Genomic DNA, 23,865 nt, shown 5'->3' with positions numbered 1-23,865 from the left:
ATCCGCTTTCAAGCGTTCCGACGGCGCCAAGCACGTCGTGGGAGAACAGGAAAGGACAAAAGTGATCAAGCAAAACAGAACATCTAACCCACAGAAGGCCCAGGCAAAAAAAAAAAAGCTGCTCCGCACATCGCTCTCGGGTGAATCGCGCGTAGCGGCCGGTATGCGCGTGTATGCCCGCACGGTGAACTCGCTTGCCGCTATTTCCTCTGCCGCACCGATTCCACCTGGACGCAAAACGGAACCAGACGATGCTGCGCGCTGGAATCTCAACATATGTGCTTATTCTCGCTTGTTTCGCCGCTAGATATACGCGCCTCGTTAAAAGCCACCCGTGAGACGCCACGCCTATCACCGGCGATCGGAAAACGAGTGCGCGTATGCACGAAAATGCACCGGCCAAAGAGCAGATCTTCCTGGCTTAAACATAACAGTCCATGTGCATACTGAATGGCGTTCAATACAAAAAGTTCGTCTATAAAATGCATGCATCTACAGCGTATCGCAACGCAAAGGTGCACGCCCACGAAGCCAGGCCGGCTTGTTCTCTCAATCAAAGCGCTGCCGCCACCAGCGGATCGCGAAAGCATCCGCGTGTTTACAGAACCGCGAACCCGCAAGTGCTCGACCCATAAGCTATATACACCGGGTGGTGTAAATAGCTTTGTGCACGAGAACAGGTTAGGTTAACTGCAACGCGCGATACTGTTCAAAATGAATTTACCTGCTGTTCCCCTTCAGTAACCATGGTTACCGCCGCTTGTGCAGCTTAAAGAAGCAGCCTACATCGCCAAGAGGATCCCTTTGAAGAGGCGACGGGCTCGCCGGCGTCGAAGAGTCGCTTTGTCGATACCTTTAGCTGCCAATCTTCTTGGTTGTTCCTACCCCAAGTCAACGGGGCGCGGTTGCGTTGCCTAAATTAGCGCTCTCGGTGTCGAAACGCTGTGAGAAACCCAAAAGATCACGGAACACGGCGAGACGGCCGAGGTGAAGCGGCGTCGCGGCGCGTCAGACGCCAGTATTGATTCGGCGCAGCGCGCATGCGCGGGCGATCTGCTTCTGCCGAAGATGGCGGCGCCTGGCGTGCCTCCGCCTCCGCTCGGCGCTCCGTGCTCCGTGATTTGCCTCTGCGCAAGCTTCCCGCGTGGCTCGACTCCGCTCTTCCCTCGCGCTTGTCGCATCGGCAAAATATATTTGGAGACGCTGCACTGTTTATATCTGCGTTTCATCCAAGACGATTTTATTTGGGCCGACCGCATAATGTTCGTAGAACTTTTTTGCGAGCGCATTCAAACAGACGATGTAAAATATTTTAGACAGAAATGCAGTAGTAACTTCACGGCTGTGCTGTTCCTAAACAACTTTAATAACTTCCAAAGAAGTTCTGCCCTACAAAATAGTTTTTAAACAAACATTTTTCATCAACGGTTTTATACTATGCGAGGGGTGTTTTTGCCTCCTGCGCCATAACTTTTCTAAGTGATGGAATGGAAAGATGTCGCATTCAAACGAAATTTGGAATTGCCTGTCTAGTGGAGGCATATCACTCACCCCCTCCCCCAATGGCCGTACGCTTTCGCCACCGGTGGTCACTGCATGCCGACGTAGAAGAATGAGGGGACTGAGGGTGGCTGTTTGTCTCCCCCCCCCCCCCCCCCTACGTGCCACAGGTCATCTATTTCCCAAGAGAAAGGTACATCTAAAGGGCATCCACGCTGCGCGACTGACGAAGAGGTTATCAATGCAGTGTACCGTTGGAGTCAACAGCCGCCCTCGTTCTCCTACGACGGCATCCAGAGACTTGCGCACCGCCGTTGGTGAAGACGACGGTGGTAGAGGGGTTCCAAACTTTCATTTTAATGTTACATCGTTCCAAACCATCGCTCAAAAAAAGGGAATTAAATCCCAGAAGAAAGAACTTGTTGAACGTTCTCGTATTTCATATAGTTGGTGAGAACGGACTTTTATCTAAAATTTTTTTTTGTCCTTTTCATATTTTTTTTATATTGCGTTTTGATGTGTTCTGTGTAATCTGTGATGTGGTATAGGCGCTTTTAAGGCTGCAAATTAGTCTCGCGCCGCGTTTGTTTTTCATTGATATTCCCTCACGAGAGGAAATAGACACACTAGGAAGCCATTAAGCATCGCCTTCAGGGCGATAAAACACCAGACCATGCTAATCTAGGTTTTCGCACGATCTGTCCTTCAGGTTAAACTTAACTAGCTATAATTTTGCAAAGAAAGAATATAATGCACACTGCTGCTGTAACCCGTTAGCTAACTTTAGATCGGGCAGCCTTGGATATACAAGACGCACAAAAAAAAACGCTAGGACACTAAATAGGAAGCAGTACGCAGGGCATCTGACACGTTCATGTTGATACGCAGCCGAAGTGTCGTTACAATCCCAAAAATTCCTGTATGCTGAACTATCATTCCAATTGTCCCTATAGGAAATAACGGCCAAGGTAGAGACAGACATTAACCCCACTGCGATGTCCGATAACAGGAACGACAGCGCTGAACTGCAAACAATGGGCGGTGATACGAAAGCACGAAAGGATTTCTGCTCCGAAGGTGGCGGTGTTAGCAGCTGCTCTATATTAGCCCTCTGTTTTAAAAACTCCGTAAGAATCGCCATTTTTCTCACAACACCGTGCAGTTCGGAAAATAGCGACACGCAGGATAGTGCCAAGGGGATGAAAAAATGTATTTCCTAACTGAAAGGTTCATGATTTCTACAATAATATTTTTTGTTGACGCACAGCTCTTCCAAATTAGCTTACCTCCGGGAAGCCAGCAATTTACGCCGCACATTGATCACACCCACCCCCTGAAAGCTCCTTCAGGAACCCAGATATCTGCCATTTCCTGACTGGAATCATCGTCATGATGTTTCGATCATGCCTGCGTTCGCGCTGGCACCGGTTCTTAAGCATTGGCAAATGCTGACGCCTGGCTGTACCCCATCAAACTATCAAAGTAAAGTAGGCCCTTCGCACTGCTTTCCTCTTAGCGCATTGTCGGCGGCTTTGTCTTCGGGTGTCACGGTTTGACCATTGTCTCAACGGCTGTCACGAATAGATAGATCGTTCGCATGCTGGCTTATCAAGGTTTTCTATATAGATAGGGGCACGCAGCTTTGTTTTTTTATTGCGTTAATGCGAAGAATATAGGCGGCGATTTGAGCTGCGGAATGCGAAACTATTCCCTCGGGCCGTATAATGTAAGCTGTCCATTCGGTCCCCTATCAGTGGTCACTCAGCTATACCCGCGGCTTTCAAGTGTCTGGGCCAAGCGACCCGGCCATTGGGTGGTTTAGCGACCGGACCTCACCATTGGCTGCATACTGCATCCAGTTTAAGCCAATGGTAACGTCCGGTCACCAATCACCCAATGGCCGGGGTCGCTTGCCACATAAGCTTTAAAGCCTGAGTGACCACTGACACTGACCTGAGTGACCACTGACAGGGGACCGAATGGACGAGAAATGGACAACGGAAAATGGAGGACAGCTTAGAGATACGGCCCCTGGGCTACTTTTTTTCCACATCTTTCTCTCATCTTTATTTTTTTTTGGGGGGGGGGAGGGGGGGGGGGCGAAATAGATTTGAACGAAACCAAATCTGTTTCGTAAAGTGTATTTGATGAATGCGTTAAGTCTGCGGCTTAAGGCTGAGATATAAATACACGTATGCTCTATCAAAATCAAGTTCTGAAATTGGTTTTCTACTGCTGTTCCATCAGAGATTGTGGTCTATGTTGACATGTGCAGACTTTCGCGCACACAATGGACAGGCCTCCGCCTCGCATCCAAGATTCAAGGTTCAATTGAACACTGGACACGCAAGTTCCGGCCTGTCATCAACTCGCTGCAACCCAGCCAGCGCTCATGGGCACCGCCTTCTTCCTTTCCGTCTTTGATTGCGGAAAAGCAAGCGAGCCTGGACGCACCGATGGAACCAGCTTACGGATCGCCTGTTGTGACACTGACGGCGTGCTGTGAGCTGCAATTGGAATGGACGGAATGCAAACAAAGGAAAGAAAGTGCACAACGAATGAAGTAGCGCGTAAGGACAGCAGCGTCCTTACTGTGAGCTCTTCTCTCCTTCCGATCCGGTCCGTTCCAGCACCGGTAAATAAGTATAATTAGACACAATAACCGGCCGTTACCCTACGACGCACCCTGTACTCGCGACGGGGACCCCAGGCAACGAATCATCAGTGGGCGCACACAGGCACATACGTAATGCAGCGCTTGCCTCCACTCTATTCAGGAGTCGAGGAGGCCGCCCCACAGGCTTCTTAAATTTGAATGCACCAGGAAGAGCTTATGAATTTTTTTTTTTTAGCCCAAACAACCGTTATTCCGGGAGAGGCGGCGATGCTTCAGGAACAAACCAAGGAATGGGCTCCGTTCGTGAGGCTGCATCGGAAAACGCGGCTGCAGATCGAAGCGGGCCGGCCCCTCATGCAAATGGCGGCGGGCAGTGCACTCTTCTCCAGCCTGGCGCCCTCCTCTCCTCTGCGCCTCCGCAGAAAAGATGAAAAGCGGCAGTCTCTTTCATCCCTCTTGCAGCGGGGTGCCCCCATTCAAAAGACCGAGGGGCGGGGAGGGATGGCAAGCTTCTCTAACAGCTGCGCAGACCCGCGTTGTTTGCGCTCCCCAACAGCACGAACAGAAGCCCTCACCCACACACGGCGCAGGGGTCCCGCTAGGGTGCGAGCCTGCCGTCGCTCGCCGTCCGGCCCTTGGTTAGGGAGACAAAAGAGCCCTCCGGCGCATTCTACTGAATGCATGCATGCAGATATCAAAGATACTGCGGTGGGCCCGCCGTGCGAAGCAGTGCAGAGGCCAAACAGGAGGAGGTTTTCGAAGCATCGAAATCACCTGGAAACGCACTCAGCTATAGGTGGCCCATCGGCCGAAGAAGTCAGTGGCGTGGTCAAGATCTCTTTTGTAAAGTATTCTGCCACTGTCGTTGCCATCGGCGCTTATGTCGCTGCTTATCGCACGGTATCGGAGACTCTCAAACGAACCCCAAAACACTGTTCAAAGAAGCCGTAAACTGTCATGGGCGCGAAAGATCACCCGCTCCCTTTTATGGGCTTCACGCTACCCTTTTTGCTTCAGAGCCGAAAACAAACTACCATCTAGTAAGTATATTCTGTCTTCCTGATTACACTGAGATAAAAAAAAATAATAGGAGTTGAAGCGCAGCACACGGTAACACACGCCTTGTGGTCGCAAGGTAATCGCACAGTATGCTGTGGGCACCGTCAGGACATGATGCTCGGCCACCCCGAAAAGATAATACACTGCTACAGAGCCTTGTTGCCGCAGGCACAAAACGAAGTACTCAACACTCCTGCCTGCATGACGCATAATAAGGAAATGGGATATTGCCGCGGCGCCCGCCCTTAGGGCGCACGGCTGCTGTGCCCGAGGACGCGGGTTCAACCCGGACGCGGCGACCCCGTTTTGATGGAGGCAAAACGCAAAATGTGCCCGAGTGCGATGCCAGTGCACGTTAAATTCCCACATGGTCGAAATTATGCCTGAGCCGCCCACTATACGGCACCTCTTTCTCTCACTCCTGCCTCTTTCATCCATACCCTCCATTCCCTTCATCCATCCATAGAAAAGTAAGACATCACTGCGCCCTTCCCTTTCCTCAAACCAATTTTCATTTTATTGCCGCGGCGACACATCTTTTCGACTGAGAACCCTGTAAACTTGCACACAGCATTTCGCACGCTCGAAAGCAGAGTCATGTGTTGTACTCACAATACTATTATATAATAAAGTGCGCAATTCGTTTCCTGATTCTAGCGCGTGACGGCAGCTGTAGTCGGAGAGTATTGATGATAATGATGATGAGTTTTAATGGAGCAAGGACAGCCTTGGCCAAGGAGACCATGAAACAATGTTTTTCGTCTACTGCACAAGGTGTGGTCGCAGACCCATTTCCCAAGCATTTCACCCCAGAGAAGCCGAGCACCAGGCCAGGAAAAAGCTTGTACCCACTGTATCACCGGCTGGCACCCGGCGGCACTGGGGATCGAACTCCGCACCTAATGCATACGAGGCGGATGGTCAACCCACTATAGCCACCGCTGTGGTTGTTGAGAGTGTGATGATGTTCCTTAATACATATTTCCTTGCCCTGGCGAGCTTGATTTCTCTTCGAGAGGTGTGCCAGCACTGACATCGGATGCTTAAAGGCCCTCAGTGCGGTTGCTGGGCTGAAAGCGGCGCTGGAATCGCTGGGTGCTGCGCTACGGCTTTTCACAATGCAGGCTTACGACAAATGTACCATCGCGGACTCCAGGACACGCGAAAAGCGACCCGGGCGCTCAAGTGTCATGTCTGCCAACTAGCACGCAATTTGAATGCCAGAAATCACAGCACGTGAGCTCTTCTTTCACTCCCACAGGTGTGTTCTCGAGCCACCGGCTAATAACAGAGCACGCCGCGCACGCGTCCTGGAGGCTTTTGTCCCCGATTGTACCCAAACGCATTTCGGTGTACGTCGATGAGAGGTCGGCCATCATGCACTAAGCAGATGTGAATTGTTTGCGTAGCATCCGAGTTAGCCTCTTCCGAACGGAGTCTGACATTTAGCGAGTCTCCAATCATGCCGCAAAAACACACGCATGTAATTTCTTGCAAATAAAAAATTAATACCCCTCTGCATTTTGGCTCACGGCACTTGGACCTTCGTTTCTATCGCGAACGTTGCCGTCGTGAACTGCTGTGGAACCTGATGATCGATTACAAGGTTACGCTGCTGCGCGTGAAACACTTCCTGATTCGTTCGTTCGCAAAATACACGTAGAGCACATTGTATATACAATAGGGCGAGCGGGAACCCACAGTTCCAGCAGACTACCGCACTGCGCGGCGTGCAAGCGGACCTTATTGATTGCCCCCCCCCCCACCCGTAGCGAGACAGCCTAGAGACAGAGGCGGAGCCAGCCCTTTCCAAAGCTGCCATAGGAAGGGGCACGAGGTGCGTGTAGTCCTCCCATTAGCGCGTCCGAGACAATATTCGGACGAAGAAACGCAGTTCGCCGCTTTTCCTTCAATATTGATGTATGTAGGCGGTCCTGACGGCTCGTTTGATCGATTCAACCCAATACTCATTGACGGCAAGGTCAGAAGAGCCCGTCCCGTCAGTCCCGGCCCGTGTTGGGCGTGTCCCCACGTAGTGGCCGAGGCCAAGGTCAAGCTGGGCGAGGCGATAGTGTGAGATGCGCAGTGCATGTCGCACGGTAGCCCACGCTCGAGCAGTTCGTGCCTGCGTGCAGCCTAATCCAAGTTCGAAGAGAAGTAGTTGTGTGCAAAAAAAAAAATAATAATAATAATAATTAGACCATGCACGCTGCATATTCCGCTATGCTTATCACCAGAAGTTGGGGCACCCGAAATACGAAGAGTGAGGACTCCCTTCTAACATGGAAGAAAGCTCTGGACCACCTTCCCCAATCTTTTCACCATGGCTTTTACTCCGACTTCTTGTTTTTTTTCGCGATCAGTAAAAATATATACAAATAATATGGACAACAACCGCCTCGCCCTTTCTTTCTCGGTCCCGATAACTCAACCAGGATGTCACCGGTTCATTTGAAATAGAAAAAATATTCATTCATAGGCTCCGTCCGCACCCCCACTAAACTATCTCTTCTCTTGAAATGCAATGGCGAAGGTTTACATAGTTATTTTTTAGAGCATACAGCTCAGTTGTTCGGACAACAGTAGTTCAAGTCTTTGGGCTGCACGCTCAGAGTTTAACAAAATTATTACTTCGTTATTTCCTCGTCTGCACCTCAGCGGGCACAGAGACGGCAGACAGGACTGCCAAAAGACGCAGCAAGTCGAGTGAGCGCATTTGCTAACAGCGCAAAATAGGGCCAGGAAACTTTCGCGTTTACAAGTAACTACTCTGCCGCCTGGTCAGTTATAGCGAGTGCAGACGCGCAGACCGGAAGCACTGAGAGCGTCCCCCACCTCGAGACAACGCTATTTCGGACGCTGGCCCATCGCCGTGGCACCGAGCCAGTGTGATGGTGAGGAGACCGACCGCTCGACTTCGCCACCGCGCTTTCAGGCACCGCTGTTGTCGCCGCCGCACTGTTCCTCTTCAACAGTGCGGCCGGAGGCAGTGAAAGAAGAAAACTGGGTCACTGCGGCGGCTGCTTTTGAAGGCGTGGAAGACGCGGCGACTTGCCGAAGTTTGTTTTTTCTTTGCTCTATATCCCTAATTACGACGAAACTGAACGAATATATATATATATATATATATATATATATATATATATATATCCTAAAGCAATTTTCAAGTTTATTTGTTACAGAAAGCAGAGATGCGGATCTCCAGCTGCGCTTCTGCAGCCTTTCAGTGCATGCCCGTGCCAGTCTCCCTGGCATAGCGTGCAATCTCTAGCGTCAAGGATGAAATTTTAGCGCACAGCGTATACGGAAGGCTCTGCATCTATCCTTTCGTTCTCTTCACAATCGACACATGAAATAATGAAGGTCCAGCAAGATCGAAAATCCTACGTACAGCTAAGGGGTTATTCACGCCGGTGGCAGAAAAAAAAAAGGAAAGAGCTTGACAGAAATGTCTGAAAGCGACTAAAAGTCACCTGCAGGCACTTCCTTGTCTTTTGGCCCTTAATTCTTTGGCACTGCAGAGAAACAGAGGCGCGACAAACTCACCAGCTGGCTCTGCGGCATCCGTATCATTGCGAAACGAAGAACTCCTCCCGTCTAAGAACTGGACAGCCCTCGAAAAGTCGGCGCCGGTCAGACAGCTCTCGTAACGCCGACCAGCCTTGTCCGCGATCTTCGCAACAAAGTGCACAGGGGCCTTTGAGCACTTACGTAGAGCGATAACCCAGCACTCTTTCCCGACAGGTGAGAAATGCAGTCGTCCATTCAGCCAAATGCCAAGACACTGGAGAGCCGCGCAGAAAATTCATTTGTTGGGAGTAACCGTTCCCAGGGGCACGCTTCAAGGTGGAGGTCGTCCCGAGATGGAGAGGAGCGTTTCTCGCACAAGCCTCAACAGCGCAAACGTCTTCAGCGCAAATGACCGACAAGGAAGCGCTGTCTCGTTTCCTGCGGTGACGACATGGACGCTATCTACTGCGAGCCGAGCTCGGCGAACACAGCGCAGGGCTCAGGTAGAAATACTTGCGATTGTAAACACCGCGTTTCGACGATCATGAGCCAGTCTTCCAGAGCACTATTTCAAGATGGCAGCATCACCATCCTCTGGGGCACAACTCCAGGGGCATAAGGAACGGCGCTTGACAAGACTGGCCGCAGCCGAAGGGCACACACACTCACACGGCGCGCTCATTGGCCACGGGGGAAGGTGCGTTCCCAGCTGCCCTGTTCAGTGCCCTTTTCGCGCAGACGAGCGGCGACCGCGGCTGTCCGGGCCGGATAAAGAAGAAAAACGGCGGGCGTCTGGGACGCACAGCGGCCGCCGGCGCGCCACGGGCGGAGCTCGACGGCGTCGTAGCCGGGGACGTATTTAGAAGGAGCAGCGCTGGCTTACCGCCCGTACGCCACTCCTGGGATCAAGGTCCGCGAGACATGCCGCAGGCACAAAAGCGCGCACCTCCTCATCCAGGCCCATCCACTCGGGTCAAAGCGCCGACACGGAGCCAGCTACGCGCGCCCGCTGCTGCCCCGGGCGCCTTTCTCTCCGCACAAGGAGGAAGCGGGGGAACAGACCCGAGTAGGTAATTGTGAAGCCTGCCACCGACCGAATAGCGGGCAATCGGAGAGGGACCCGGAAGAAGATGCGATGAACAGATAGATGTGTGGGCTCGTTGGTTCCACAGTACCGAACTACAGCGACGGACGCGTCTTGCGCTTACTGCGTCGCCTGAGAGGCGCAGCGGTAAGCAGGGCGTGTTTTCGCCCGGCACCTTGTCACCACTTTTGCACTGTTGAAAAGTAAAAAAAAAAAAAGAAAAGCGCGCCCGTCGAGTAAAATAATCAGCGATTTTATTTTGCTTTAATCTAAATTCAAGTACCGATGCAAACATTGGCAGCCACCGTGGCAAACAACAGCGGTCAATGCGGCATGTTTTTTTTTTTCTCCCTTCCTCTCTCATATTTACCGAATAGTTCATCTGTCAGCGTAATGAACACGGCTACATGCCCAGAGGCCGCCAGGCTAGTCAGTCAGCATTTTCCTTGTCAGCTTCAAATGAAGAGCGCCGGCGCAAGCATGTCTGCAACAATACATCCCATGCCACATAGTGCCCCACTTCAGCCTTGCTCCCACGGCAAATAAAAAAAATTAAAAGTTCCATCTCATGTGAACATAACATATAGACGCAGTTGGAATGATTCACTGGACATCCCTCATGTCAAGGTTACCCGTCACCATGCTTAACCCCCCCCCCCCCACACACACAAAAAAAAAAAAAAGAGAAAAAAGGGGGGTGGGAGTGACTTCAGCGCAAACTCACCTGCGTTATTGGACATTATGCAAATGGCACGAAGGCGGGCGGCACTCGGACGTTTTCCTCATGCGGTTAGTAACGAAAATGCCAATTCAAAAACACAGTTTCGGGACAAGCTAAAATGCCTCCCCCCACTCGCCGCGTCGTTCCAGATTACTGTTTTTTTTCTCTTCTGCAAACTTGCTCTGACAGTGTGGAGTGAATCTCTCGCCGTCACTACTCTCTTTACCGGCCACAGTAAACAGAGTGAAGCAACAAGGCTTCATAGAGAGAAAAAGAAAATTCTTTCAGCATCTGGCAGCAGTTACGTACAAATAAAATAAATGCAATCCTTCTACCCCCCAGAAGTTGCATCACGACCACACGACTGAGCTATGGCAACAAGGACGGCGTGAATAAAGTAATGAGGCAGGCAGCGCCCTACGGATGACCTAATAACCGTGTCGTACGAGCACACCGCCGCACTACGATCGATAAGCCGGTAGCAGGCTTCAATAAGTCGCGTCAGCGCCAAACACGAAGGGGGTGGGGGGCTTTAAAAAGTAACTTCTCAGCCAAATTGCCGCTGACAAAGCAGACTTTAGAAGCAGAGTATACGAGGGTATTCGGGCTGAATAACCGCCGAATAATTAGGCAGACTTCGAAAGAGCGGGATACAAATGGAAAAAGTCACGGCATTCAAGGATTGACCGCGGCGTTACGTGTCGCGATACTGCTTTAATACTCACTGCGAGATTGATCGGCATGGTTAACGCGGTCAGCGGGAGTCCTTCGCCCGCTTTCACTCAGCGAGGCTGTCAGTCTCTAGATCTGGTCTTGGCTCCTACTACGGCTCCACGGCAGACACGTTTCACGGAGTGCTTGCTGTCAGCGCCTTGGATCTTCTCCTCCTCGAGATAAACGAGCTACGGTGTCGTCCCTTAACGTTCCTGCCTACCAAATTCATCGAGCAACGTCGCTTACATTACTCCAGACGACTGGAAGGGGCCGGAAGTGAGGGATAAGCCAGATTCGCATGCCCGACAGCGACTCGCGCATCGCCTCAGCTCTTGCTCCAGCAGCGATCCGACGCGGTCTTCATAGCTGCAGCGGTGCCTCCGCTGTCGGCTTGGAGAGACTCGTGAGCTGGCCGAAGCCCCCGCCTGCAGCGGTCTCTCGCATGCACGGCCCCGCGGTGGTCCGCGCACACTGGCCGAAGGACGCGGCGCCTGTCGACGGGCGGTGTCCCGGACGACCCGTACTGCGGCGACCCACGTGGTGCTGCTGCTGCTGCTGGCTGTCTGGTACGCGCGGGATATCGAGCCGCGGCCAGTGGCGGGGAAGGGGAAAAACGCCGGGGCCAAGCCGCGGGCTGCGCTTATGTATACGTCCCGTGTAGCGGGGTGAGGCCACGGCCGATCGATGACAAAGAAGAGGGGCGCTCTTGCGCAGCCTGGGCCCCAGATTCAATGGCAGCCGGCCGGAATGCGTGCACCCGCCCCCCCCCCCCCTTCTTCTTTCGCACTGAACGCCACGCCCAGCCCCGTGCCTCTGGAGGCGAAGGCGAGTGTGACCGTCGCTGCCTGCCGGATTTGTGGACGAGACAGGCGACCGTGCATTATATATAAATGTGGACCCCGAGCAGAGGGAGAACCGTGAGTGCTCAAGGACCAAGGCGAAAACAGTTAATTTTTCACAAACGCGCCAGAACGGCTGCTTCTGGCTGCACGTGGCCGCCCCCCCCCCCCCCCCCCCCCCCCTCCCACGACGGAGAAGGACGCTGACAGTCTGAGCGGTGCAATAACGACGTTCATTATTACAGAAAGCAGTTATCTAAGACTTACCACCACTTGCTCGAAAATCAGCCTCCATGAAATCGCCCCGATCTAAAATGTAGACCCTCGCCATCACGCACGGGCATCTTTACTCATTAAGTGACTCACGTTTTTCGACATTCTGCAGTTGCGGCCATGATACGTGGAGTTTTTAGAGGAGAATAAATTGACGATTTCTAACGAGTATCTTTACACAAGCCGATCTGGAGGCTAAACCTCCTGTCTTAACGTATGCAACGGGCAAAATTCCTAAAAAGAAGTTCCAAGTCATGCTCATAGCTCTGCATATACTTAGCCGCGTCGCGCGCCGCTTTAAAAACAGTATATGCACCATACGCAGCGCTGCATAGAAGCAGCATATACTCAGGGACGACTGGTCGTGGCGATGGTTCTCAGGTATCCGTTAGTATATATACCACCCGTTGGGCATAGCACAGAAAACGGTGCTGGCTTGGTTACATACTCGCTCTGCGTGAAGCACGTGGTGGGCCATGCTGCCGGAATGAAAGTTAGGAAGCATTTTACAGCGATAACTGTTAATGGCACATTCTAGGTAGAGGCCGGTGCAGAAGCGCAGCGCGCGCGATTTTCAAAACGTGCGTGCCCGCCGCGAACACTTCGCATTCAGCGTGCCTCATTCAAGGAGCGTAATTCACAGTACTGTAGCTACATCGTTACAAAAATTAAGCAGTTCGAGGTTTCATTTGGCGCTCTTTTTGCGCATCTTCACAAGTTCAAAGCGTTAGTATGAAGTAAAAAAAAAAACCATTCCTGCTTACTCTAAGCGGCCGCCTGCAATACTGCTTTAGTTTCGTATCCGTACCGAGCACCATCGCTTTTCTCTTTGCGTTTGGTTCACTTTCCAGGGCACCCCATGCGATGCTCGCTTCGAAAGTACGGGTCACCGCCTGGTCGTTAGCCGTTGTGCAACTTCGCTTCCCGAATGACGGCGCGACCATAAATTCGCTACCTGAGTACGTTGGTTACTATCCAAGAGTCGACTTAATGAAGTTAGCCTCAAGCAAAGCAAAAGGAGGTGAACATTTTCCGTTCCCGCCGGAGCCGAAGATGACACCTGCCAGCGCAATATATATATATATATATATATATATATATATATATATATATATATATATATATATATATATATATATATCGTAATTGGTTGCTAGAGGTAAAATCTGAAATTGAGAAACGCTTCATTTAGGTAAACATTTATTGCGAGTCGACGTTTCGGACAGAGCCTGTCCTAAGCAGTGAGTGCGTTCAGCTTAACGAAATCGAACAAACAGAAATGCTGCATTTATTAGCTGCACAAGCAGTAGCAGCATTATACGAGTCAAATCATATGATTGTGACGGCTCGATCAAGACACTGCCATAAAGCATGCAAATGGAGAACATTTACGACTACAGCGTTAGACAGCTATGATTTTTGGGTAGCCGGCCCTTAGCTAGCACATTTTCCCGTAACACTGCCATCAGTTGTTAAACAACCATCAGTTATTACCAACAAACAATCAGTTATTACCAACAAACAATTATTAAATTACCATCAGTTATTAAACAACAAACGCTATCATTGGCAGCTTCAAAAAACGGCGCCGTAAAAAGTGGCTGAGTTCTACAACACTGCCTTAGTGGTAGCAGCTGGCGTTTGTTTACTTACTTTTTATCAGATGACACCGGCACCGAACGTTTCGCGCACTAAACACGTCATCTGGGTGGCCTCACCCCAGAACGAAGTTACTCTCGCGGTAGGCATGAGACAAGAGCTTTCCCGGAACCTATAGCTAGGGGAAATTATCGCAACCTCCATCTGCATGATGGCGGCTGAGTGGGGGTCACGGTCAAGTTGGTACGGCTCCATCGTGGCCAGCATATAAATCGCCGCGACAAGCGCACCCCGGAAGTCACGTGGTGTGTGTATGCGCAACGTGATGGGGTAAAGGAGCTCGCACCGCCGCTCCGTCAAACATTTTCGCGTCCTCGGTTGAACCTGTTCGACAATCGCGTTACATCCTACGCTGATCGAGGAACGCCGTCGACACGGCCGTGCAGCCGCACGACGCGCCCTGTTAGCTGCAAGCGAAGACTACAGTGAGGGAGTGGCCGACTTCAGAGTCACCGCAGTCACCGTCAAGACCACTGTGATGACAGACACGTTCTTTACTGGCTTTCCTTCCTCCATGTTTACAAGTAACTTTTCCGACAGAACCGGCTTACAGCGGTAATTTCGCCGCTATGGTGACACCTTAAAAACAGAGAATCATCTCATGTGTAAAACTGTGAGAAGTTCGCCTTGTAAAGCTAAAGCAAACTACAACCCGTGTTATATTGATGTATGTCGTCATTATCGTCATCATCAGTCCACTTATGTCCACTGCAGGAGAAATGCCACTCCCATATACCGGGTGTCCCAGCTAAATGCAGCCAAAATTTTTAAAAAGGCGAAGTGTCCTAGTCCAGTGAAACCAACTGAGGGTTGTTCATAGTCGCGTGTCATAGTCTTGAGTATTTTTTTCGCTCTAAATGAATACGGCGCAGTGCCCAAATGAAGTCAGACTCATCTATTACTTCCTCAAATGGCCCCTGAGCTATTGCAAATGATCAACCCTTAATCTCTCGTCGAGCGAAAAATATTTGCTAAAAGCTACAACTCTGTAACCTGTGTCATCACCACTGTAAACATTTCCGACGATGTGCATCCATTTATCGTGCAGCGAGAAATCAACCGCGGTTCGAGGAAGCGCCTCGCCACTCAGAAGATATTATTTGCAGGTTAAGACTATGGGCAGTTTGGCTGACTCGCCGCACTCTGGTGTACCACGAGTCCACACTAATTAATGCATACCGCTGACCTGTGGACACAGCGTACGAAAGAGCAGCGGAGAAACCTACTCATATCAAGGAGAGCAAATATAGCGTCCCCAAAACGAACACTACATATGCCGCAGAGGCACCGCGCCGACGTTCTCAGTTCTCCGATCAACCTCCAATCCAATCGCCAATCAGCCTCTGGGAATCAACTGGCTGATACTAAAGATAACGATGGCGCAACGCGGAGGAGTCACTGGCCGGAAATTAAAGGGCGGTGCTCGAAGGATCGCCTCACATGAAAGGACCCGGCATGCAGTTAGCGCAGTGGAAGCAATTACCCTGTAGTCGGCCGCATTATCGAGCCACTGGGCTATACCCCTTCTGCGGAATCGTGCGTGCCGACCGGCGAGGGAGGAATGCGCGGAGTTCCTGCTGCAGGCAAGTGCGTCCGCAGAGCGCGCTCTACCGGCCAGCGATGCGCGAATCGTGCACGCGAGAGACAAGGCGCAGAGCGCCGCAAAGGCACCCCGGCCACGGGTGCCGGAGGCCGTGCGGTTACCCAGAAGGCTTCGGCGGCCAGGGGCGAAGGCTGGCGGCGTGGGCGCAGGCTCCGCCACAGGGCCCGGAACCCCCATCGGGGCTTGGCCTTCGGTGAGGCCGGTGGCACGGCCAGGCTTTCGGTGTTCAGTGCACGCCGACTGGAAGCCAGCTCAGCCGTGCCCGTGCGCAGCTCCTTCACTGGCGAGCAGCGCCGACACACAGCTGCAGCCGCGAGCTACCCGGGCGGCGGGGAGATTTCGAGGTCGCTCGGCCTGCAGCTGTTGGGCTGTGACAGGGAGCGCGCCAACGCTGCCTACATCGCAGCTACGCCGAATAGCAGCGGTGTACACGCGCGGTTCCCTGCGTTGCGACTGACGATGCAATGCTGTCAGGCGCGCCAGACATGACCGCCCGGGGATACGTCACGCTCTCCTGACAGGTAGGCGAGGACGCCAATGGGTTCTTCCAGCTAACGAAACCAAACTGAGATCCCGTTGATTCAACGGGCACTAACGCCGCCCGCGCGACGCTTTGAGAAAAACGAAGCACAGACAGAACGCGAGAGATAAAATAACAAGAGCAGAGTGTCGCGGTTGATGCGAACAAAGCAGAAATCAAACCTCATTCCATAAGCCTATACCAAATTGACATTCATACAGTGGACGTTCACTGAACGCGTGTGCATGCCAGCTCCCCTGTTGTAACGGAATATGATGTGGGTCGGTTTTTTTAAATCTAGCGTGCTGCCGTCAGCTACAAATGCCGGAACACTACGACCAGTATTCAGCTGGGCATTCCTCGTGACCGGCTGGACTCGAGGTCAAGAGACCACCGCGTCACGAGGATCGTCCGCTAAATTTGGGCTAGAAATTTGACAAATAAAATTACCGCATACACCAACGAAGATCTTTAAGCCATCTTATATTTACAAGCAGAATGTATTCACCTATTCATATATACAATGTACGGAGTTCGCATACCTTGGTATTACGTTAACAACCACCAATTGTAACCCTTTTCCATACGAAAAGGCAGCCGTTCAATATGACCAGGGTCATGTATACAAAACTCATCTCATGTATACCTGAGGCTTGTGGTTGGTTCACACCTGTTACGCGATCGCACAATGCTCGCGGGTCAGCCTCCAATGAGTACAGTTTCGTGAATCTATAAGTGCTTGGGGCAGATTATTCAAACAGCTCCATGCTGCTCCAAGCACCTTCTCGCGCACCGCGCATTCGTTCAGAGCGGGAAGACAGGAACCATGCAGGCGAGACCCCGTGGCCAGTTATGTAGCACACAACACGTACGCGCATAAGATAAAGGCTTGACCAGCACTCGCTGTTCAGACGCAGAATTAAAAAAGAAATAAACGCATCCCAGCGAGCACATTACAGGCTCCGCTAACCAGCCGCGCTGCCGTACGCTTACGGCCTGTATTCATATAGATGACGCGAACAAGGCCACGATTGCCCGGAGAACGCTGGCTCGACTGGGCGCAACCGCGCCCCGACCTGGCGAACGTTGTTCGCGGCGAAACGAGGCTCGCCGCCAACGTTGCCCTGTCACTCGATCAGAGGGGGAAGAGGCGTTCGCGACTCATCAGGCTCATCTGCTTAATGCGGTTCGCCCAACAGATGAGCGGCGGCGGGCAGAGGAGCGTTTGCGAAAAAGACGGCCGTCCAAGCATGACTGGCGCCGGGAAGCCCTCCCGAAGCACTGCGCTGGATTAATTGCGTAACGGCCCTCGCCAGCTTGACACCGCTTTCAATGCCGCCCCGGCGCTTTTGCCAGACCGGATCTACGCCCGGCGTAGTGCAGCGGGCACGTGGGCGCGCCACGGTGTGTCGTCCTGATTTCGTGCGGGGCACACTGCTCCCGCTGAGCTCGCCGCCTGTTTCCACGCGTCGTTCCCAGCCGCTCGCAGCAATCCCCAATTACCGCGGTTTTGCCCCTCACCTGCGCTGCCTCCGCAGGCTCGCATTCGGGTGAATCTGTGCGCAGTAACCCTGGTCTCGCTTTATTTTCTCTTTAAATTCCCTTTCAACTGCGAAACGCGTTGGAGAAAAGCGAGCACGCTCAGAAATGCGCTGTACCAAATCACGGCGACAAGCACAGGTGGGAGGTGGCAGGGCTCAAAAGCGACAGTGCTTCGGGCGGAGGGAAAGATTCGAGAAAGCGACTGAGAAAAACCTCTCGGGGCACGCCCCAGTCGTTAAGCGAGACGCTGCGAGGCGTCGCACACTCTCTATCAGGCACGCATTTTCGTCATTTCCATGTGTGACGAGCTCAAACCCTCAAACGCACCGCGCGGAGCAAAACACGAATTAATTGTACCCGCTTCCGACAAGCGCGAGGCGCGTCCGAACACGCGCATACGCATTCAAATACAGCGCAACGCGAGGCTTTCCCTGCGGTGCTCTGCAAAGGCGGAAGCCGCAGGGGCGTGGCGCTCCGCGAGTGTCTCGGCGGAAGAGCGTCCTTGCGGCGACCTTGGCCGCACTTTACGGCAAATCGCAGAGACCCGGCGGCGCAGCGCCATGCGGTGGGCGCCGAACCGTGACCGCATCGTTTTCAGGCTTGTTCCGCATGCGGAGAGTGAACAGCTGCGCCCGCCGCATCCATAACGTCGACCGCCATTCAGGAAACGCGGCCTCTACGCGCTGACCTGCCGCAGAGCGTCGCGTGTGTGCGGCACCGGGCCCCGCTGGAAACGTCAAGGTTCACTCCAAGCTTCGCTCTAGCGTCACTCGGCGCCGGCGCGCTGCTTGCGGCCGATCGCGGCGCGCCGAGCCGTTCTGTCGTAAACAAAGTTTTCCTTAGAAGATAGAGGCCAAGGAAGGTGGTGATGGAAGTCATCACGGTCGTGGTTCTTTTACCCTCTCTTTGTTGGCACTGCAATTGAAGCTACGGCTATAGCATCTGCAAATCAGGGTCCGAATTTTAAAGTATGTTGCCACTTTAGAACGGTACGTGATTGGTAGCCATTGCGGCATCGCGTGAAGAATTACAACCCAAGTGATGGGCTCAAGCCATTCATGAAACGCACGTGCGTTACTGTTCGAGCATTATGCCTCTGATTAGCTGGCGTGAACTGTAGCTTCCGCTTTGGTACCAACAAAGTGAGACAAGGCGCGTCCCAGTAAATCTACCTGTATCAATCACAGGTCGCGAATGCGCGTACGCGCAAGGCATACGAATACTCCTCCGTTTCAAGATTGGAGGGTGACGCCTGCAGAAAATGTGAGCAGCGTCGCTTGTCACTTTTCACTCTGCCCTGTATTGGACTTTGAGGGGTGTACTATGCATAGAATTTGCATGCGGACTGCTCGAAGCTGTCGCTGGGGCATGGTGGCCTGAGTAATGTTTAATTCTTCCTCGCCTTTCACAGCGCTAACTAGTCACATTCTTCGCTGTGAGCAGCGCGAACTCGAGCAGCGCGAACTAAAAAAAGCAGTGATAACGCTCTTAAGGGCTACTTGGTGTTTTCCTGTCAAAGACCGAGCATTTCACTACGTGTGGCTGGTTGAAACACTACGACATAAAGAACGCGCACACCTTTCGAGGTCAGAATGCAGTGAAAAATGATCAGACCGGCGATAATCGGCGTGCTTGTACACTACATACAGCGACACTATGTCCTTTCACTCTTTAAACTCGTATGTCAAAAGGTAATTTTTTATGCGTATTCGTATGTCTGGCAAGGGAGTCAATATACTGTGCAAGTTATCAACAGTGTTCTTATGGTGACATCAATTTTCTTTTGTCCAGGCGCTGTACTCTGTGCAGCGCCCGCACGGGAATCGGTCGCGTTTTCTGGGCGTGCCAGCGGAGCCGGCAGAGCGACGCACAAAGCGCGCTGCTTACCGCGGGGGGCATCATCTGGCTCAGGACGGCACGCAACAGCAGCAGCGTAAGCCAGCGGAGGAAGAGGTAAACGGACGGGTCGCACTGGTCGTTCTGCGAAGCGAGCAGCCGAATCAGACAGCCGATCCAACTTTCGCGGCTCTGGCGAATCGTCGGCTCTCCGGGGCCCATTCAACGCCAGCCGTGTCGGCGCAGCCGTCGCTCCATGCCGATATTCCTGTAGTTTCACGGGTCGTGCAGGGGGTGTGCGATGGTGCGGGGAGGGACACACACGCAGAGGCCCAACCTGACCAGAGACTGTCGGAGCTCACAGCCTTGCACTTCTCGGGCGCGTAGTAGTGCCGCCGCCGACTCCCCGTGAGTACTCCTATCGGCGCAGCAGGGGCCTCGAGCAGTGCTCCGGACAGCGTCGCACAAGAAAGCATAAAAATTGCGCTGCTCAACCTGTTATGCAGATTCCATTGAGTGTGCACGGAGCCTGCTTCCTTTTTCTTGCCTTTCACCACGTAGCCGCCGCCGCCGTCGTCGTACACACACTTGAAGAGAGAGACTCTTACTTATTTGCAGTTCTTGTTCGCAGGCTGTGCATTCTTCTGCAAAGCCACACGAGATAAGCCTCGCTGTTACGCGGTACTATGACGTCTGGAGGACGAGGCGTCGAGAGCTCGGCCGAGACACAGATACGCCACTAATCGGGTCAGCGGCGCAGAAACAGCGCACGGTGCAGCTCTGTGGAGGTGCAGTAAAGTGTTCGCCAGACGACGGCGTCCAGGCGAGGCGCCGTTGGAGACTCCCGCCGGGCGCGGTCAGTGACATGCGGTCGCCGATCACTCCAGGAGCACTCGGAGCGGGGGAAGGACTCCCCGTTGCCGGCACAGCTGCTGCTGCGACGAGTCGAGGCAGCGACGCCTTGAGCGCCGGCGCGAAGCGGACAACTTGGAAGGATGGCTGCTCCCTATTGTCTCCTTTGACAGATTCTGACAGTCGTTAAAGACGCGAAATCCGCCGAGCTACGCGGCAATAATTACTCGCTCGATCGCGAACTTCACACTGCGCACGCAAGCGCACAAACAACAAGTATGTGGCGCTGGGAATCACACGGAGCTCTCGCTTCGTTGTGCCAGCAGTGAACCAAATCGACGAAGCGTGCGATGAAGCTGCTGCCGCTCTGCCGGTTAGCGACGCCTACACACGTGCAGGTGAGGTTGCCGACGCAAACAGGATTGTTACGCTAACGCACGGAGAGGCGTCGCTGTTTGTGCGCGCCAGCTTAGCTACGTAAGGTGTTTCCGAAACTCCCTTCGCAAGTTTCCCCCATGAAGCGCTGTCCGCGAATGCATTTGCTCTTTCAGAGTGGCTCACAAAGCGGCGATGGCTGTCGAGTCTACTCACAGCGCTCGAACAAGAAGCAAAACACGAAACGATGGCGACATGCTGCATGGAGGAAGCAACTCAGGCCCTTGCAGCCAAACACAGATTACAACACCACAGGCGCATTTATAAGAACATTATAGGCGAAGGTGCCATGTTTAGCCAAGCATCGAGGCTCGCTGCCAGTATCCTCACCCTTCCGCGAGCAACGAAGAGGCGTCCCTACCTGCCAGAGTGACTTTGGCCTGGTGGGGGCCCTCGGCGCCTGGGACACGCCCACGTCGTCGGTCTTCTCGACGGCCATCGCTACTCCGACAAGCAGCTCTCGGTCCCGATGCTGCTTCAGCGACCGCCGCCTGCCGATCGCCTGCCGTTACCTGCCAAGCGGGCCGTCGTCTTTGCAAACATACCTTCGATAACGTCGCACTCCCTGGCCTAGAAGCATGAGATAGGTGTCACACGTTTCATTCTCTTTTCCCCTGCTGTACTCTTCTCGCCGTTTATCGGCGTGTTCTCCGGGCTTGCCCACACAAACACGTATGGATGCGTGCCTGGCTCTGCGCTTCCAGTCTCCACGGTCCTTTATCGTTTCAAACAAGGGCGGCACCAGTTTTCGTGTCTCTCATGAACTTGTATAGGAACCGTGACGACACTTCTTCCGATAAAAAATGCCCCGAAAAGTAAAATTTCACGAATGACATTTAACAAGCTTTTAATTCGAATTTCGAAGTCCAGCGTTCATGCACACGTCGGGAAGGCTTCATTTCCCACGACGGTTATCAGCTGAAATAGTGGCCTTCGGTGGCTTTGCAACTTTGAAAAGCAGCCTTCTCTTTAAACGCAATTATTCGAGGATTAGAAAAATTGAAATGTTTAAAAGCAAACCTTTCATGTCACGTTTAATTTCCTTCATTTATCTATCTGGGGTTACAGTTCAGTACGGGTCATTTCTTCAGCGGATTATTTTTGCTGAATTTTCTTAGCGCTATTTATGCTTCTTTTGCTTTCTTTCGTTTGAAAGAAAAAAGGAAAACAATTATACGTAACTCTGAACCCACTTTCAGCCTATAGTGTGACAACTGCCACACAGAGAAAGAGGGATCTCGCTACTTCGCTTTTAAGTTATGGATTAAAAAAACGCTCTATGCCCGCTCTAAACGCGCTATCGTCAGCGTTAGAGACGGCGTCATGTGGAACAAGAAGCAACAAAACCAGAAGAAAATTTGTGCACTGCGTTTTATTATCACCAATACAATTTCCTTTAGGTCTACTCTTCAAATCGAGTGGGCGCTTGTAATTCGTAAGGTGAAAGAGCGAAAAATCTCAGTGCTGCTAAAAAAAAAAAAAAATCTATTTCTGGCTGAGGCGTCACCGTGACAACGCCGTTATCTGAGACTTTGGAGGCGCAAAGACAGGGGAGAAATAGATTTGCAATTTAAGCAAACGCGAAAGGTGTGACGCCTATCCCAGACTTAAATTTTTATCAATGCGGATATCGATCGATAGTGACAACCACGGTCTCTAAAGAAAAAGGGCGGGTGACGACGTCTGCATGCTTCCTGTCCTACGCCTGTGACTTCGTGCCCGTTCGTGCTCATGTGGTCCTCATCCTTGTCGGCAGCGCCAGTTCCGAAGGTCGCACTGTTACATAGCTACACGCACAGCGCAGCCTATCTTGATATCCACGGCAGTCAAATTAGGTAGCCCAGCAGGCAGCATAAATGCCAAGCATGCAACGGCAAACTATAGCACGCCGCAAACTGCCACTACAAGATACTCAGAGGGTGGTACAGGAAGCGTAGATGAACAGGTTAGCGCTCTCAAAAAGCCTCAGTGTGTAGATTCAGAAAAGGCGTTTAAATCGCGAAGTGCGTCCGTTCAGAGTAGGACAGGCAAGCGAAAACGCTGCGACCCGAAAGCGAAGCATTTGCAGCATCGTCCTGCGGCTAATGTAAATGAGTGGACGTACGCACCTCTGGACAGCGTTAGATCCGCAGCCTGGCCGCGGGAGTCGGGGCGCCTCCGCTCCTCAGGCCATATAGCGGCCGTCAGCGGCACGGGAGCGGGGCTCAGCGCTTAGCTAAACTGCAGATGTGTCTCGCAAGCTGGCCCAGACGCGACAACGGGACTCGAAGCGCGGCAGCGGGCGACTCTCTGCGAAAGCAGCTTTTGATGCCCTGGTTGCGGAAGGGAGGGCGTGCTTTCCGGGCCCGCGGAGGAAGAGGACAGAAAGGACGGCGGCACTCGGGTTCCCGCTGCGTCCCGGGAGCTCAACACGACGCGTTGCCATGGTGACCGCTCGCCAGACTGGCGCCTGTCGGGCCGTGGGGAAGAGAAGGGGATCGAGGCGCGTCGGCCAAAAGTAAAGTTCGGGAGCGGCCCGGGACCCCCGCGCCATCTGCCTCGCGCCGCCGACCCGATCTCGGCGGGCCCGACGTCTCCAGCGGCCCGCTAGCTTCGACGCCCATCGTCGCGATGGAGGCCCGCGCAGGCTTGGCTGTTTTTCTCTGTCTGTTTTCTTTATTTCACGGCTTGCGACGTTTTAGCTGCAAACAAGCGGAACTACAGTCGCAGAACTGCAGTTTCGCGTGGCTGCCGCTAGCGCAACAGCCAAGTCAAAACAAATGGCCATCATTTCTTGTGAAGTAAGCTGCAGAAACCGGGTGGAATGTGAACACGAGGGGCATCAAATTTCCTCTCGCCAGAAAAAAAAAAATAGATGACGAATCTAGCCTGTCTAGACGTGATGCTAAGTCACAATAAACAATTAGAGTTTATGTACACACCAAAGTTCTCACTCACAGTGCGTTTCGATCCCCTGTTAGCAGCTCTATAAGAGCACAACACGTCGCCCATCAACTCCGTGACTGCATCGGTGTGAGGCCCGAAAAGGAAAACTGAACAGCGAAATGTCCAGGACAACCAGAAGACAAGATCCTATAGCCGTCACATACCTTATGCAGCAT

At 52.6% G+C, this 23,865-nt stretch overlaps 1 protein-coding gene across 10 annotated transcripts in view; it reads right to left on the bottom strand.

Annotated features, from left to right (window-relative positions):
• Positions 1 to 20,602, bottom strand: part of LOC149351412 (uncharacterized) — a 214,447-nt gene extending 193,845 nt beyond the window's left edge. For 3 of the 10 annotated variants that reach the window (XM_089580728.1, XM_089580729.1, XM_089580731.1), the window contains exon 1: positions 19,529 to 20,578. In XM_089580728.1, the coding sequence (XP_089436854.1) occupies positions 19,529 to 19,699 (171 nt within the window). In that variant the 5' untranslated portion in view covers positions 19,700 to 20,578. Of the gene's footprint in view, positions 1 to 19,528 lie in introns of all 10 variants that reach the window. The other 7 variants (XM_089580736.1, XM_089580737.1, XM_089580732.1 and 4 more) reach the window with 4 other exon arrangements.
• Between the last annotated feature and the right edge of the window lie 3,263 nt (positions 20,603 to 23,865).

This window comes from Amblyomma mixtum, chromosome 3, assembly GCF_055824585.1.
Source record: "Amblyomma mixtum isolate Tamu chromosome 3, ASM5582458v1, whole genome shotgun sequence".
Lineage (NCBI taxonomy): Eukaryota > Metazoa > Arthropoda > Arachnida > Ixodida > Ixodidae > Amblyomma > Amblyomma mixtum.
The sequence above is the reverse complement of the archived record's forward strand: the minus strand, read 5'-3'. Positions and strand labels throughout refer to the sequence as shown.